The sequence below is a fragment of the Gorilla gorilla genome, chromosome 1, assembly GCF_029281585.2.
Source record: "Gorilla gorilla gorilla isolate KB3781 chromosome 1, NHGRI_mGorGor1-v2.1_pri, whole genome shotgun sequence".
Classification (NCBI taxonomy): domain Eukaryota; kingdom Metazoa; phylum Chordata; class Mammalia; order Primates; family Hominidae; genus Gorilla; species Gorilla gorilla.
Window position 1 is genome coordinate 189225814 of NC_073224.2, and position 17556 is coordinate 189243369.

At 36.8% G+C, this 17556-nt stretch overlaps 1 protein-coding gene across 2 annotated transcripts in view; it reads left to right on the plus strand.

Moving 5' to 3' along the window:
• Nucleotides 1-17556, plus strand: part of FAF1 (Fas associated factor 1) — a 511731-nt gene that overhangs the window by 212606 nt on the left and 281569 nt on the right. For both annotated transcript variants that reach the window (XM_019018242.3, XM_055348410.2), the window contains exon 6: nt 3293-3384. In XM_019018242.3, coding sequence (XP_018873787.1) covers nt 3293-3384 — 92 coding nt within the window. The remainder of the gene's footprint in view (nt 1-3292; nt 3385-17556) is intronic.

Here is a 17556-nt window from a genome sequence, read left to right on the forward strand (position 1 = left end):
TGCACCACGCCTGGCTAATTTTTTTTTTTTTTTAATTTTTGTAGAGACAGGGTCTTGCTATGTTTTCCAGACTGATCCTGAATTCCTGGACTCATGCAGTCCTCCTGCCTTGGCCTTCCAAAGTGCTGAGATTACAGGCATGAGCCATGGCACCCAGCCTCAGTTACTTATTTCTATGTACTCTTCACTAGGTGATTTCTGCTATTCCCATGACATTAATTTTCTCATTGCCTCCAAATTTATATTTTCAGCTCATACTTTTTTGAATTCACATATCCAAACTGGTAATTGACTTTTGTACTTGTATATCTTATTGGTGTCTCAAACTTAACGTGTTTAAAATGGAACTCTTGATTTTTCCCTCCTATCCCATATCTCTACCAATCTTCCCCCAAGAAGTAGCACAATGATTATAGCCACTGCTGAATCCAAAACTGGCCATCAGTCTTTTCTCATTTCTTACAGCACCTAATCCTTTGGTAAATTCTATAGATTCGATCTTTAAAATGTATCTCAACCATGGCCACTTTTTAGTATTTCAGTTGCAACTGCTTAATTCAGGCCATGAGCATCTCTTGTCTGGAGCAATATGGTAACTTCGTTATTGTTGTCTCAGCTTCCTTTCAGTGTTTCTTCCAGTGCATTCTCCACACAGCAGTCAGAGTGATCTTTTAAAAACATAAATTGAATTATATCACTCTCCCATTAAAACATAGCTTTTTTATTACATTTCAAATAAAATTCAGACTGCTCACAATAGTTTAAAAGTTATTGTATTACCCCATTCTCGCCTCTACGACATCATCTTGAGCCTTTCTTACTCTCACTTTCCATGCTCCAGCCACAGAAACCTTTTTTGAAATCTTTTAACAGGCTCAAGCTCTTTACATCTTTGTCTGACAGATGCTATTCAACTGCCTGGAATGCTTTACCTCCTGTTCTGCACATGGGTGTCTCTTTTTCATCATTCAAGTCTCAGCTTAAGGTTACCTTCTCCAACAGGCTTCTGTATCTAATTTGGTCCCATCCCAGCATTCTCCATCACACCAGTATTAATAGAGGGACCATATCTGTTTCTTTCATCATCGTATATTTAAAGCCTGGCATAACAGACCTGAAATAAATGTTTATGGGATGAATGCATGAGTAAATGACTTAAGGAAAGTATCCGTTTTATTTAATCTTTCCATATGTGGTTTGATGGGAAAATTTAATAGAAAATCTTTGGATAGTGGCATGGAAAAAGAACAGTAATGACTTGATCAAATGGCAAGCATTTACCAATAATTCACAAAGTAAAACAATGAAAGATAAAAAGAGAAAAATAATTTGTGTGTGTGTGTGTTGTTTGTTTGCATGTTAACTCTATAGAGATAACTCATCAATTTCAAAAGGATATCACATATTTGACATAAAGTTTCAGGATGTCCATGTCTCCTGGTAAATTGTAAAGTTATAGGTAATTGCCAAATGCAATGTTTTTTTCAAACTATGGACCATAAACCATTAGTGGATTGAGAAGTTAATCGAGTGGGTTATAGTCAGCAGCATTAAACAAAAACAAACAAACAAACAAAACAGAAGAAGAAAGAAATGAAAAAAGAGAAATAGAATACAATAGGAAACGCCAGAGTGTATTTCAAATAATAAGGGTAATTATATATTTCTTTTCATTTAACACATAACTAATATGAGTCAAGAGTAAGTCTCAATACCCTTGGATTAAGACTGCACACTTAATAAGCTGGGTCCTCTCATGGAGGGGTTAAGAATAAGTTCCTTATGTTCCATGCTTGTGTAAGATTGCCCCTCCCCAGGAAGGAATATATTCTTTCTCTATATATTCTCATGGTTTGCTTCCTTCACCTTTTAAGTTTTTGCTCAAATGTCACATTCTCCAAGTGAGACCCACCTTGATCGCCCTGTTTAAAATTGCTAAGCTCCCCAACCCCACATTCTTTATCCCCCCTTCCCTGCTTTATTTTTAGTCAAAAAATTGTCACCTTCAACATTCAGCTATATAGGGTTACTTATTTATTCCTACTCAAATGTAAGCTCCCTAAGATCAGAGAATTTTATTTTAGGCTATTCTGTTCAATGCTATATTCTCAGTGGCTAGAGTAGTCCTGGTACAGAGTAGGTGGCTCAATAAATATCTGTTGAATAAGTGCATTTCCTGGCTTATGATGTAAAGGTATATAATGTATTTCTTAATGTGTATTGGTGTCAAGAAATATTTGAAGTACTTCAGCAGGTTTTTACCTTCAGGTTAGGAGTTTGAAATGTATGTGAATTTTCTGGCAAAGAAATTTAGTGAATGAAATTTTCTGTGCTCATCAAGATAGTAGGTCATATGTAGTACAATAGTAATTTATTCATTTCAAAGAGTGAGAACTTTAACAAAAAAGATATCTGGAGTAAAAGATATATAGGTAACACTAGAGACCTCATCCAAGTTACCTAACCTCTCAGGCTATATAGCTTCCCATCTATAAAATCATTGGCTTGAGGTGCTCTCAGTGATCTTTTCAAGGTCTGATGATCTCTGAAAACCTATATTGCCAATTTTTGCCATGATGACCCTGAAACGAAGTATATATTAGTTGCAAGGATATACTTCTTCAGTGAAAAAGTAATTGAGTCCCAACTGTGTTCTTATCTGTTTGTATTGCTTCATGAGCTAAAGAGTTTATATATTGACATTCAGGTTTATGCTAGTTTATTTTATATATGTGTATGTGTGTATATGTGTGTATGCACACATACACATACACTCACATATGTACACACACACACTCACATATGTACACACACACAAACACACATATGCATGTGTACGTGTACACATGTACATATGTATATGCATGTGTACGTGTACACATGTACATATGTATATGCATGTGTACGTGTACACATGTACATATGTATATGCATGTACGTGTACACATGTACATATGTATATGTATGCACGTGTACACATGCACATATATAGACACACATATATATGTATGCATATACATATATAAAATAAACTAGCATAAACCTGAATGTTGTATACATACAATATATATAGGTATACAACCATATTTCCCATATATATGTATATATTATATATATGGGCAATAAGGTTACTTGGATTCAGTAGTTCTTTTGCATTACCCTATTTAGGAAATTACCAAAAGATGAAAAAAATCAAACTACAAAATTAACAATTTTTCAAGAATTACAGGAAAAATCAATAATGAATAATCAACATCAACATTCATTTTTTGCTGTATTTTTTCTTTTTCAGACGGTCCTAAAATCGCTACACTTGCCAAAAAACAACAGTCTTTATGTCCTTACACCAGATTTGCCACCACCTTCATCATCTAGTCATGCTGGGTAAGTTGTTTATATTTCCTGGGAACATGAAATGAAAAGCTCAGTTGTTAAAATTGCTTTAAGTTGTATATAAACCTCAAAATTAAATCAAATACAAGTCTTGTTGAAACTTGACCTTACCAACTACTATGAAGTATATCAGGTTTGAAACAATTTGGTCTGGATAGTTTGTTTTAACGGTATAGTCCTCTTATACCACTTTAAAGTCTTTAGCATAACTCCAGTATAATTTTTAAAAATTGTCGAAATGGTACTTCTCTGACTGAAGGGAAAGGATCCAAGTTGGAAGGAAGAGAAAGTATAAATGGAGTTCCAATCTCTCTCATTGCTAAAGAAAGCATACCTTTGAGGAAAATTCATTGAGCTCTGCAGAGTAAAGCTTGAAAAACCCTGATATAGTTTTTTTTTGAGACGAAGTTTCACTCTTGTTGCCCAGACTGAGGTGCAATGGTACGATCTTGGCTCACCGCAACCTCTGCCTCCCGGATTCAAGCGATTCCCCTCCCTCAGCCTCCTGAGTAGCTGGGATTATAGGCATGTGCCACCATGCCCAGCTAATTTTGCATTTTTAGTAGAGATGGGGTTTCTCCATGTTGGTCGGGCTGGTCTTGAACTCCTGACCTTAGGTGATCTGCCCACCTCAGCCTCCCAAAGTGCTGGGATTACAGGCATGAGCCACTGTGCCTGGCGATATAAATTTTTTATTAAGATTTTCTCTCTGGAATAGAGGGTCTCATTTTTTCAGTTTTCACAGTGGAACTCAATACATTTATACAATGATCACATGATTTTAATTTTTAATTATACATTACATTTTTTATTGTTTAATGAAGCAAACTGACCTACAGTGGATGATTATGCTAGTGATAATAATTTTTATAAGGAATCTTTTCATACAGTATTATTCCAGAACTATGTTTAAGTTATTTTTAGATTTTCTGTTGTTGATACAAATTTTTCTCTTTTAAATACAACAACTTGGTGATTTTTTTGTGGTAGGGAGACTTGTGTCCCTAAATTTTGAACATTGTCAACTTTTCCCCCCACCACTTACCAAATGTCTTGATTTTTAGGTAGATAGTAGCAAAAATAAAATTAAATTTGGCTTCAGTGAAGTAGAAATCACTGAACTGAAAAAGTTAAATCTTGTGTAGTTGTATTGGATGGTCTGTTAATAGTTTGTTTTAGGTTAAGAATTTAAAGAGTTCTTGGATTGCTCTTTATTTTCTATGTTTAGACCGTATGTTAATGGGAAGTGGAATTTGCACACAGTTACAAAATTACCAACTACAAACTTATGGTCCATGTGTTTATAATAATGTTGATGTAAACCTCAGATGAGATTAAGTTAAATAGTTATAGGTATGGTTCTGTATCTAGTCATGTAGAACATTATTTTGTAGGTCAGTTAACAAAGTGTAATCACTGTCATAAAATAGGTAATCCACATAATTAAAAGCAGACAGGAGATGTCATTGTTTATAGTCTGTTGCTTTCCAGTAGCGTGATTAAATGGATTTATCAAAATGTCTTCCTGGGCTAATGGAAATGTTCTTCATTGCCATGTAGCTGACCTTAGTTTGATTGCCAGTCACTCACTCCCTAGGCAAGCAGGAGTCTACAGTGCTGCTGAAATGCAGTGTTTATTGGAGAATGAGTACTTTATCTAGCATTAAAATATACTTCTCTAGTTGGCTTTGTGGATTTTTACCAAGTTATAATGATTCTTTTTTTGTATTGGAAGAATAAGAGAGAAAAGTTCAAAGGTGAACAAAAAACATAGTGGGAGGAGGGACAAATGGAGACTCCTGCTAATGTAAAAGTCATGTTAATGTACTTTTTATTAACACATAACTTAAAAGCCAGGGTTTACTTCTTTTAGTATGTTTATTCAATGTATCTTTCTATAAAACTAGAGATTTTTAAAATAGCATATATATTGAAAGCTGATTTTGTGGGAGACAATTTAAAAAACAAAACAAAATCCATGCAGAACCTTAAAAGCTGATGGTAATAATTATTTTTAAGTTGTGAGTTTTATTTTGTGACTCATCAAATAAAAATATTTTGACATCTTTTTTTTTTCTTTCTTTCTTTTTTTGGAGATGGAGTTTCGCTCTTGTTGCCCAGGCTGGAGTACAATGGCATGATCTCAGCTCACTGCAACCTCTGCCTCCTGGGTTCAAGCAATTCTCCTGTCTCAGCCTCCTGAGTAGCTGGGATTACAGGTGCCCACCACTACGCCTGGCTAATTTTTGGTATTTTTAGTAGAGATGGGGTTTCACCATGTTGGACAGGCTGGTCTCAAACCCCTGAACTCAGGTGATCCTCCCACCTCGGCCTCCCAAAGTGCTGGGATTACAGGCGTGAGCCACTGTGCCCGGCCACTTTACATCTTAACTATATAATAGAATCAAACAAACAATATCCTAGTAAGTTATATAGCATATCATATTATCAAAAATGGTAGACAGATAAACTTGCTTTGTACTAGACTTCATAATGAATCAAACTGATTTGCTTTTGCAGAATTTTGTTACAATAGATGGATTCTTAGAAATCTTATTTGTAATTTGTAACCTAATTTATAATCTAAAAAGGAGAAAAAAGATAATTATGATTCTAAGTGTTATATTTGGGAATTGGCAAATGAATATAACAACTGTGTAATTGGTAGAGTAAAATGGGAAGGTTTATGTATATATTCTTGCATTGGCGTATATTGCCTCACTTATAATTCTTAAGAATTTGCATGAAATTTCAGTGTGTGAATTCACTCTTAGTTACAGTATATTATTAATCATTTAATATAATGTAGATATAAAATAACATGTTGGCCGGGCACCATAGCTTATGCCTATAATCCCAGCACTTTGGGAGGCTGAGGTGGGAGGATCACTTGACAATAGGAGTTTGAGACCAGCCTGGAGAACATAGCGAGACTGTATCTCTACAAACAATTTTTATGAAATAGCCGGGTGTTGTGGCACATACCTGTAGTCCTAGCTGCTCAGGAGGCTGAGGCAGGAGAATTGCTCGAGCCCAAGAGTTCGAGGTTACAGTGAGCTGTGATCATGCCACTGTACTTTAGCCTGGGCAGCAGAGCAAGACCCTGTCTCTAAATAAAATAAATAAAATAAAAGTTATTAAATTGTTCACTGACAAACCGTCTCACTCTTAAGTTTTGTTAAAGAAGTATACATACAGAAAACTGTATCTCAAACCATGTCTTGTTAAAAAACAAGATAACAAAAAAACTTCTTAACTTGATTTTACTGCCACTAGGGGGTGCCTGGTAATTGAGTCTTTGTATTAATATAATTTCTTTCTAGGGGAAGAAATGGTATAAACTAAGAGCAGCAAAATTACCATATGAGTGCCTATAATTGTAAACTGAATGTTTTTAAAGTAAATTATGTGTTTCAGAAAACAGAATTTCAAGCTTTCTGAGAATCGAAGAGCAAACTCTTAATCATAATCTTTATAACAGTTGAAAAGCATTTTAAGCCCTTTTAAAAAAGAAATCAGATTTCACTAATTAATTGAAAGGGTGAAGCAGTACTCCAGTGGCCTCTATGATACAACTATAAATTCTATTATAAATCACAGTAAAATTAGGAAGGAGAAAACAAACTGTTAATTATACTGTTTCATATTATTACAGGAAAGATTCAGTTCATCAACGACTTATTGACTACTTACTAAATAAAAACAAGCTGTGTCCTCAGGTAGCCTGTAACCTATTTGTTAAGATGATTAGGCCTTTTTTAAGTTATTCCTGTATAGAAAATATTCTTAGATACCAACTCATTCCTGGTGTTCTTTTTGATTGCTTCACCCAGATTCCTTCCTAAACTCTTCATTTCTTCACCTGCTCTAAATGTTGGTATTCTGGAGAGTTCTCTTCTCAGCAGTCTTTCTTATTGTACCTTCTCCCTGATATCTACCCTCAACTCTTCAATTTCTAAATATGTATAGATAACTTACAAATCTCTATTTAGCAACTCACATGTCCCAGTTGCCTGTGGAGTTTTTCATTTGTGTGTATCCTATCTGTAATTCAAAATCATATGTCTCTGTACTACTACATGTGTTTTTCTTTTTTTTTTTTTTTTTTTTTTTGAGATGGAGTCTCGCTCTGTCGCCCAGGCTGGAGTGCAGTGGCGTGATCTCGGCTCAATGCAAGCTCCGCCCCCCTGGGTTCATGCCATTCTCCTGCCTCAGCCTCCCGAGTAGCTGGGAATACAGGCGCCCGCCAATACGCCCGGCTAATTTTTTGTATATTTAGTAGAGACGGGGTTTCACCATGTTAGCCAGGATGGTCTCAATCTCCTGACCTCGTGATCCACCCGCCTTGGCTTCCCAAAGTGCTGGGATTACAGGCTTGAGCCACCTTGGCCGGCCTACGTGTGTTTTTCGTTTCAAATGTCCAACAGTATAAAATACTGAAGTGTATTCTAACCAAGATGCTGATTATTAAAAAAGCCATTGGGTTGGGAATATAAGTAATTAATAACTTTGTTAAAATCATTTTTGGTAGAATGGTGAGAATGAGAACTCGATTATAGTAGATTTTCATGGATAAACAAGAAATGAAGAAATGATTACTGTTGTTTTCAGAAAACTTGATGGTGAAGGAAGGAGAAGTTGAGGGAGAAGTCAAGGTAAGATACTAGAGAAGTATTGGAAGCACAAGGAGTAAGAGACAGCAAGTAGGAAAAATGTAAACAAGTGAAACCAAAATAGAAAATGTGGCCAAAGACTGAGTGCGGTGGCTCACGCCTGTATTCCCAACACTTTGAGAGGCCGAGGTGAGTGGATTGCTTGAGGTCAAGAGTTTGAGACCAGGCTGGCCAATATGGTGAAACCCCATCTCTACTAAAAATACAAAAATTATCTGGGTGTGGTGGTGCACGCCTGTAACCCGAGCTACTCGGGAGGCTGAGGCAGGAGAATTGCTTGAACCCTGGAGGTGGAAGTTGCAGTGAGTTGAGATTGCAACACTGCACTCAAGCCTGGGCAGCAGAGTGGGTATGGAACTGTTTTAGTTTGCTAGGGCTGCTATAACAAAGTACCATAGACTGGGTAGCTTAAACAATAGGCATTTATTTCTCCTTGTTCTTGAATTTGGAAATCTCCAAGATGAAGGTTCTAGTAGAGTCAGTTCCTGTTGAAAGCTCTCTTCCTGGTTTACAAGCCCAACTTCATGCCATGTCCTCATATGGCAGAGAGAGAAGAGAGACAGAACTCTGGTTACCCTTCATCTTTTTATAAGGACATCAATCCCATCAGATTAGGACCCAGCCCTTATGACCTCCTTTAACCTGAATTATATCCTGAAGACGCTGTCTCCAAATACAGTCACAGTGGGTGTTAGAGAGTCAACATATAAATTCTAGGGGGACACACTTCAGTTCATAGCAGAGAGATACAGGTGGAGCCCAGGGATTAAGTGTTGAAATGACATTAGGTAACAGGTTTAGAGACAGTAGGAAAGGTGTAATAATAGAAGATTGGAGACAGATGGAGAACATTTCTGGGATCTAGATTTCAGTACTGTTACAGTAATGGTTGATGACAGATTCCAAATTATAGATAACATCAAAATAGAAAATAGGTAATAGTTATGAGAATAAGGATGTTAAGGAAGTATGAAGCTAAACTGTTTGATAAGTGACAGTGACACAGTAATTAACATTTATGAAGCCAGGTTTTTTGGCAAGCCTGTTATATATGTTATCTTATTAAGTCATCATAATAAATCACAAGTAGATACGATTACCTGTTTTGCAGATAGAGAAACTGAGTTGGGGTAGAGGTGAGGTGACGACACAGAGATAGTGGTTATTGGGAACTACAGTTGAAGAAGGCTAGAAATGCTGATTAACTTTAGTCTGCATTTTAAAAACATAAATCTAAATATAAGTGTTATAAATAAAGAGAATAAACACTAAAAAAAAAAAAAGAAGTAAATAACCTGCATACGTCTAGAAGAAAAAAAGGAATGAGGAACTCAGTCAATACATCAGCAAACAGGAATTTGAAACTGAAACAGAAACACAGGAAAACAAGTATAATAGAAAACAGAAAATATGATGGCAAAAAGAAAAATAAAATTTATCAGAATTCTCCATGAACAAGAAAGTACTAAACTCTCCTATTAAAGACAGAAACTCTCAAATAGAATTTACAAAAATAGCCATACGTTGTTTACCAAAGAGACATCTTTTAAAGAAATGACAGAGAAAATAAAGGAAAAGAAAGTGACCCCAGGGAAATATTAACTGTAAGAATATACTATAGTAATAATATTTATATCACATAAAATTGAATTTAAGGCAAATAGCGTTGAAAGACAATTTGCCAAGAAGATATGACAATTGCAGGCTTGTATGCACAAGTCTACAAAATTGGACAGAATTACAAGAAGATATAGACCAACCCCACATTGAACACAAAATCTTTCAGAAAATAATGTATTTAAGGCCGGGCATGGTGGCTCACGCCTGTAATGCCAGCACTTTGGGAGGCCAAGGCGGGCAGATCACGAGGTCAGGAGATTGAGACCATCCTGGCTAACATGGTGAAACCCCGTCTCTACTAAAAAATATAAAAAATTAGCCGGGCGTGGTGGCGGGCGCCTGTAGTCCCAGCTACTCGGGAGGCTGAGGTGGGAGAATGGCGTGAACCTGGGAGGCAGAGGTTGCAGTGAGCTGAGATCGGGCCATTGCACTCCAGCCTGGGCGACAGAGCCAGGCTCTGTCTCAAAAAAAAAAAAAAAATAATAATAATAATAATATATTTAGCAATACATCTTTGTCAGCTATAGAAGATTTTAATAACCCCGTAAAGCACTCATGGAATACTTAGAAAACTGACCATGTAGTAGAACACAAAGCCAGTATCAAAGAATCACTATCATATTGACTGCATTGTCTGGTCATTATGCAATAAAATTAGAAGTAAAATAATAATAAAAACATATATCCCAAATCCCCCATGCATTTGGATCCTACAGATAATTTACTTCAAAACAATTTATGGGTAAAAATGAAGTCATAATAGCAAACATCAGATACTTAGAAGTGAACATAAATGAGATTGCTAGGTACTAAAACTGTGGATACAGCCAAAATGATACTTAGAAATTTGTAGTCTTAAGTCCACCAATTAGAAGACAAGTGTTTTGAGGCTGGGCGCGGTGGCTCATGCCTGTAATCCCAGCACTTTGGGATGCCAAGGCGGGCGGATCACGAGGTCAGGAGATCGAGACCATCCTGGCTAACATAGTGAAACCCCGTCTCTACTAAAAATACAAAAATTAGCCAGGTGTGGTGGCAGGTGCCTGTAGTCCCAGCTACTGGGGAGGCTGAGGCAGGAGAATGGCGTGAACCCGGGAGGCAGAGCTTGCAGTGAGCCAAGATTGCACCACTGCACTCCAGCCTGGGGACAGAGCGAGACTCCATCTCAAAAAAAAAAAAAAAAAAAAAGAGAAAAGATAAAACAGAAAGACAAGTGTTTTGAGAGCCCCGAGCTAAATTGGACTTCTAGTACCTCAGCAGTTAGCTACCTTACCTTACCTTAACAGAAAATCAAGGGGAACTGGATTATGTAAATTGCATTTACATAAAACAGATTAACAAGAGAAAAACATACTTAATTATATATGTACACATAGAAGCCCCACAAAATATGAGACTCGAAGAATGATCAAATGATTGAAACTTATATGGCATCCTGAGCTTCAGAAAGGAATAGGAGCGTGGGGCTTCTGGTGGATGGTATGATACAAGTTATGAGAGGGCAAGGAGAGGAAATGTATGGTGAATAAAGGTTGTCTTATTATACAAATAAAAGGTCTCTCAGGTAATAAAAATGGTCTCAGAGCAGCTCTCAGAAGAAGAGGTGATCATCTGTCTGGGTATGGTTTCAGCCTTCAGTCTCCTTTTCTGTAACATGAATTAATTTTCCCTGGTTGATAAGATTCCTAGGGTGGGGGTTCAGGACAGTTGAGTTCCTTTTGGAGGATCTGTCTTTAGGCAGATAAGGAGAGCTCATAGAAAGCCTGTGTTTGTGTCAGCTGTTCCCCAAGTGCCCTCAGTTCAAAGTAAGCAGCATACCAAAGTGTCATATTGTGGGGTTGGCATTTCCTGAACTCCGTCAATATTTATCCGTAAAAGTATTTTAAGTTACCAGTATTGTAATTAGAACAATGCATGATTTGATATATTATTCTTAAAGTAATTTCATCTCTCAAGAATAAATTGATATAATCAGTATTTCAAGTACATTGTGATTACTGTTCAACTTAAATTTAATTGTAGTGAGCATCATTGTTAGATTTTTAAAAGTGAAATCTGAAAGTACTGGGTTGGTAAATGTTTTTTAATAAGGGGCCACTTAAAAGTGGCTCATTTTTTTGGGAGGCCAAGGCACGCGGATCACCTGTCAGGAGTTTGAGACTAGCCTGGCCAACATGGCAAACCCCCGTCTCTACTAAAAATACAAACATTAGCTGGGTGTGGTGGTGCATGCCTGTAATCCCAACTACTCGGGAGGCTGAGGTAAGACAATTGCTTCAACTCAGGAGGTGGAGATTGCAGTGAGTCAAGATTGCACCACTGCACTCCAGCCTGGGTGGCAGAACAAGACTCCTTCTCAAAGAAAAAAAAAAAAAGTGTGTTTAATTTTAAGAAGAGGACATTTCCCAAAAGTTATGCACTCTGGATGAAAGAAGAAACTTGTCCTCAATTAAAGCACTGATGGAAATCACAACACATCTAATTGGAGTGAGGTACCAAACCCATTTATACAGTTTACTGCCTATTGATAGTTCAGTGACTACTGAGATTAGCTTGTTAGCATCACACTTTGAAAAAGAACTGCGGGTATTCTCTATGGTTGATTTAATGGATAGTCAGAAACTTGGTCACTACTCTAGGAAACAAAAATTGATATGTCTATAAATATTTCTTTGCTTTTTTCATATTTTGTCTAGATGGTTAGAATTGTGTTTTGACAGTTTTGCCATGTGCTACTTGATGCATCACAATATATCACTATCATCACTAATTACCACATTTTGATTAATTTTACATACTTTGGTTAATACATTTTGCTGTATCCAATATATCACTATATTGATTAAACAGTAATTATAGACCTAAGGCCACCTGAACTTTGAAATCATCATGAAAAATGTTATTAGAAATTATGTGAAACCAAATGTTTATTTATCTAGACATGTTTAATTGCCAGCAAAGAAAGCAATTAAAAGTAGCTGTAGAGTAAGAGGCCAACCTTCGTTAAACATGGTTTTAAGATTGTTACAGAACTTGTGGTGTTGATAACATGGTGTCTTGGAGGATGTTAACAACTGTAGCAGAGTGTTAATTAAGAATGATGTAATCTGCAGCTCAGAATTATTAGTATATGTTAGTTTAGCTGGACAGGAGCAAAACCTAGTTTCAGTTGTGATGAGAGCTCAAATCATATTTATAGTGGAAAGATTAACATTTTATTTTTATGCTGTTCCTGAGACAATTTAAAAATCCTGAATGAAATACAATCTAATGTAAACATCAAGGCCCTAGCTCATTTACATATGTGCCAGATTTTCAAACTGATTGCTATTTGAACCTAATCTGTCATTGCTAGCTGCATTAGCTACAACAAACATTACATTTACATATTGATTTCTTATTTTGTTTTAGTGTAAATAATCCATAATTATGGTAAATTTGGTCTTTTGTTGACAAGAACTCATATGACTCTGTAAGTTTAGAATGGAAATTTAAATTGCCATGTGTCACGCTTTTTAATTTAAAATCTTGATGTAGCTAAAGAGATAAAAATAATATTGTAGATCACAAAGTATTCCTAAAGAGACAAAAGAGAGAAAAAATGTTAGGGCATTTGGAAAGATATAAATGATAAAGTATTAATGAAAAATTCAATACCACATTTTAAAATTATTACATTTTTATAATTAAAAAAATCACAGTAATCTCAAATAAAGTCTTTGTTCTTGCTTCACTATCAGGCCATATTTAGAAAATAAAATCTAGTGAAGATGAACCTTACAAGCCAATTTTAAATTGTTATTTTTGTTTAAAATATACAGTGCAAGAAAAGAAATAACATATGCACATAACAGGAATGAAATGAGATTTCAATCACTGTATTGATGTTAGTACTTTATTCGTCTTAACTGCACACATAGCACTGATTTGAGAAGTATAATTTCACTGCTGAGAGCTCGTATGTGTCAGTGGACATATAATGTTATTTGCTCTACTTGATGCAGCAAGTCCATGGTTCCCATTTACACTGATTAAAAGTGGATTGTGGCCGGGCACGGTGCCTCATGCCTGTAATCCCAACACTTTGGGAGGCTGAGGCAGGCGGATCACGAGGTCAGGAGTTGAGTCCAGCCTGGTCAACATGGTGAAACTCTGTCTCTACTAAAAATACAAAAATTAGCTGAGCGTGGTAATCCCAGCTACTCGGGTGCCTGTAATCCCAGCTACTTGGGAGGCTGAGGCAGGAGAATCGCTTGAACTCGGGAGGCGGAGGTTGCAGTGAGTCGAGACCACACCATTGCACTGCAGCCTGGGTGACAGAGCGAGACTCTGTCTCAATAAATAAATAAATAAATAAATAAATAAATAAATAAATAAAGGATTGTATTTTTGAAGTTAAAAATATAGGGCCCATGTAACTGTAAAAATGGTCACTATTCGATTATTCAGGCATTTTTTATGGTTAATGTTTTTATGGAGTTATAATTCATATACAATAAACATACAATTGTTTTAAAAATTGTTTTACAGAGATGAGGTCTTGCTATGTTGCGCAGGCTGGTTTTGAACTCCTGGCCTCAAGTCATCCTCCTACCTCAGCCTCACAAAGTGCTGGGATTACAGGCATGAGCCACCATTCCCAGCCAGGTCTTAAGTGTCTCTGAGTTATACGAGTTTTGACAAAAGTATATTGCTTTCTGTGATACCCTATGAAAAGGGATTTTAGTGAGTGAGATTTCAATTTGGATTTGTACATTAGAAGCCTGTGCTGAACTCATGGCAGCTGTTTACTTGAGTACTATGAATACAGAGGCCCTAAAAGCCTTTATATTAGTCCCCTTGGGCTGCCATAACAAAATACCATTTATTGGGTAGCTTAAACAATAGCCCTTTATTTGTGAATGTCAAAAGTCCAAGGCCATGGTGCTGACAAAATCAGTCCCTCATCCTGGCTTTGTCACCTTCTCATTGTGTTCTCCCAAGGCAGAAAGAGAGAGAAAGCTCTTATCTGTCTTTCTCTTCTTATAAGAACACTAATTGCATCATCAAGGCCCCACTCTCATGACCTCACCTAAACCTGATTACCTCCCAAAGACCCCATATCCAAATATCATCACATTGGGGGTTAGGGCTTCAATGTATGAATTTTGGAAAGTATACAAACATTCAGTTCATAGCAGCCCTGAAGCCCAGTTATTGTGTCTGGAATTGGTTCCTTCCAGTGGGTTCTTGTTCTCACTGACTCCAAGAATGAAGCCGCGGACCTTCGCGGTGAGTGTTACGGCTCTTAAAGATGGTGTGTCCAGAGTTTGTTCCTTCAGATGTGTACGGAATTTCTTCCTTCTGGTGGGTTGGTGGTCTCGCTGACTTCAAGAATGAAGCCGCGGACCTTTGCAGCGAGTGTTACAGCTCTTAAAGGTGGTGCAGACCCAAAGAGTGAGCAGCAACAAGATTTATTGTGAAGAGCAAAAGAGCAAAGCTTCCACAGCATGGAAGGGGACCCGAGTGGGTTGCCACTGCTGGCTGGGGTGGCCAGCTTTTAGTCCCTTATTTGTCCTTGCCCACATCCTGCTGGTTGGTCCATTTTACAGAGTGCCGATTGGTGCATTTACAGTCCTTTAGCTACACACACAGCACTGATTGGTGTGTTTTTACGGAGTGCTGACTGGTGTATTTACAATCCTTTAGCTAGACCCAGAGCGCTGATTGGTGCGTTTTTACAGAGTGCTGATTGGTGCATATACAATCCTTTAGCTAGACACAGAGCTCTGATTGGTGTGGTTTTACAGAGAGCTGATTGGTGTATTTACAATTGTCTAGCTAGACACAGAGTGCTGATTGGTGCATTTTACAATCCTCTAGCTAGACAGAAAAGTTCTCCAAGTCCCCACTTGACCCAGGAAGTCCAGCTGGCTTCACCTCTCAGTATGAATTAATCTTTCCTAGTCTAGTTGTTTAATTTTGATGTATACTTTATAATAGTGAGTGCTTCCCCTAGTACTATTAATGTATTAATAGGTGGGTGATGAGTTAGTTTAGCTAATTCTTCTGTCTACTGAAGACTTTAAGAGGGAGTTCTGGATTCAAGGAATTCCTAGAGAGGAAATCCTTAAATTACTGTGATTATTATTGGTTCAAGACAGTTTGCCTACTACTGTTGTACCCTGTGAAATGGGCCTGCTGCTAGTTGGCAGGAGGGAAGTCATTCCTCTTCTTCATCAGGAATTAATAAAGTGGATTGTTTTACTAACATAATGCAACCTTAAGTTCACCTTGAAAAATTACTTTGTGTATTAAAATAACTCTGTGCTTTCTTATAAGTGGGTTGCAGAAGTACTCTCTGAATGAGATATAAACTCAGTCAAGACAATAAAGAGTGTTACATTTATTTTCTGTGTTGTTGATGATTTTATCAATACTTGATATATGTAAGCTAATAATATATGGCTTTGTATGTTCATATATATAAAAATACCTATGTTAGAGCTTCAAATTTATTAGGGCCTATGTTTTAAAATTTGCTATACCTAATTTTCCCCTTTTTAAAAAATGTGGAGGGGTATGTAAAATGTATAAACGAAGCCGGTGACTTAAAATTACATTGGTACTCATTAGAAGGCTGGTATTTTACAGGTAACCTCTCTGTTCCTGATAAATATTCATAGTTAAATTGGAATGGGATCTCCCCAGGCATAGCTAGATGGACATTCTGCTAATGAAAGAGCATTGGAAGCCTAAGACTTGTGGACAAAGAAGAGAGTAGAGAAAAGAAGTTTTACTAAAAAGATTTCTAGAACTGTTAATGGCATAGGTATTAATGCTTAGTAATAGTACTGAGAATTTTAAAGTGGTTATCTAACTATATTTTAATAGTATCTTCTGTTACATGCCAGATTTATTTATTTATTTATCTGTTTGTTTATTTTGAGACAGGGCCTTTCTGTGTTGCCCAGGCTGGTCTTAAACTCCTGAGCTCAAGCAGTTCTCCTGTCTCTGCCTCCTAAGTAGCTGGGATTACAGGCACACAGCACGGTGCCTGGCTCCCACCCCGCCACCTTCAATTTTAAAATTAAGAAACAGTATAGAAAAATTATAAGGTGATATGTGTGAAAATGTCTAGCATTTTGCATACTCGGTGCTTAATAATGTTAACTTTCATTTTATTTTGTTGCAAATAACACTGGAGCCCCAGGGACAAAGTCTGTGATTCTGATTATATTTTGAACATTAACTTCAGTCTATATCTGAGGGTAGATGAAGAACTGTTAGTTTTAATAGTCTTTTTCTGTTTGTAGAAACCAAATTGTGTCCTTGTTGATAATGCAAATAGATATATATTTTTAGAACTTTGCAACAGGTTTTTTTTTTTTTTTTGCTTTATATCTGTTACAGTGTTTGAAACCTAAAGAAATACATTTTCTCTTCAAATTTGGATGTGTATATAAATATCATTTGTCTGGACTCAGGGCACTCAATGCTATGGTTTCTTGGCCTACGTCTGCTCTGAAATCAAGCTGTGTCTGTCTGCCCAGGGGCTCTGAGAACGTGGAAAATAGACAGAGCTTAGAGTTATTAGAAAAATAAAAGCAAATGAATTTGCAAAGAAAAACCAGTGAGGAGAAGGATTTGATTCATCTTCCAAGGGTCCATAGCTGTTAACCCAAGCCATTCTTGGGGGATATCCAGTCTCTTGAGTGGCTGGGACTCCATACCCCCTTCCCTTCTTTAATAGGTCAGTCAAAGGCAGTTCCCACAAAAGCTGGCTAAAAAACTGATACCCAGCTCCAGCGTCTGAGGGTTCATGAAGATGTGGAGGTTTTTTTGTTTGTTTGTTTTGGTTTTTTGTTTGTTTGTTTTTGAGACAAAGTCT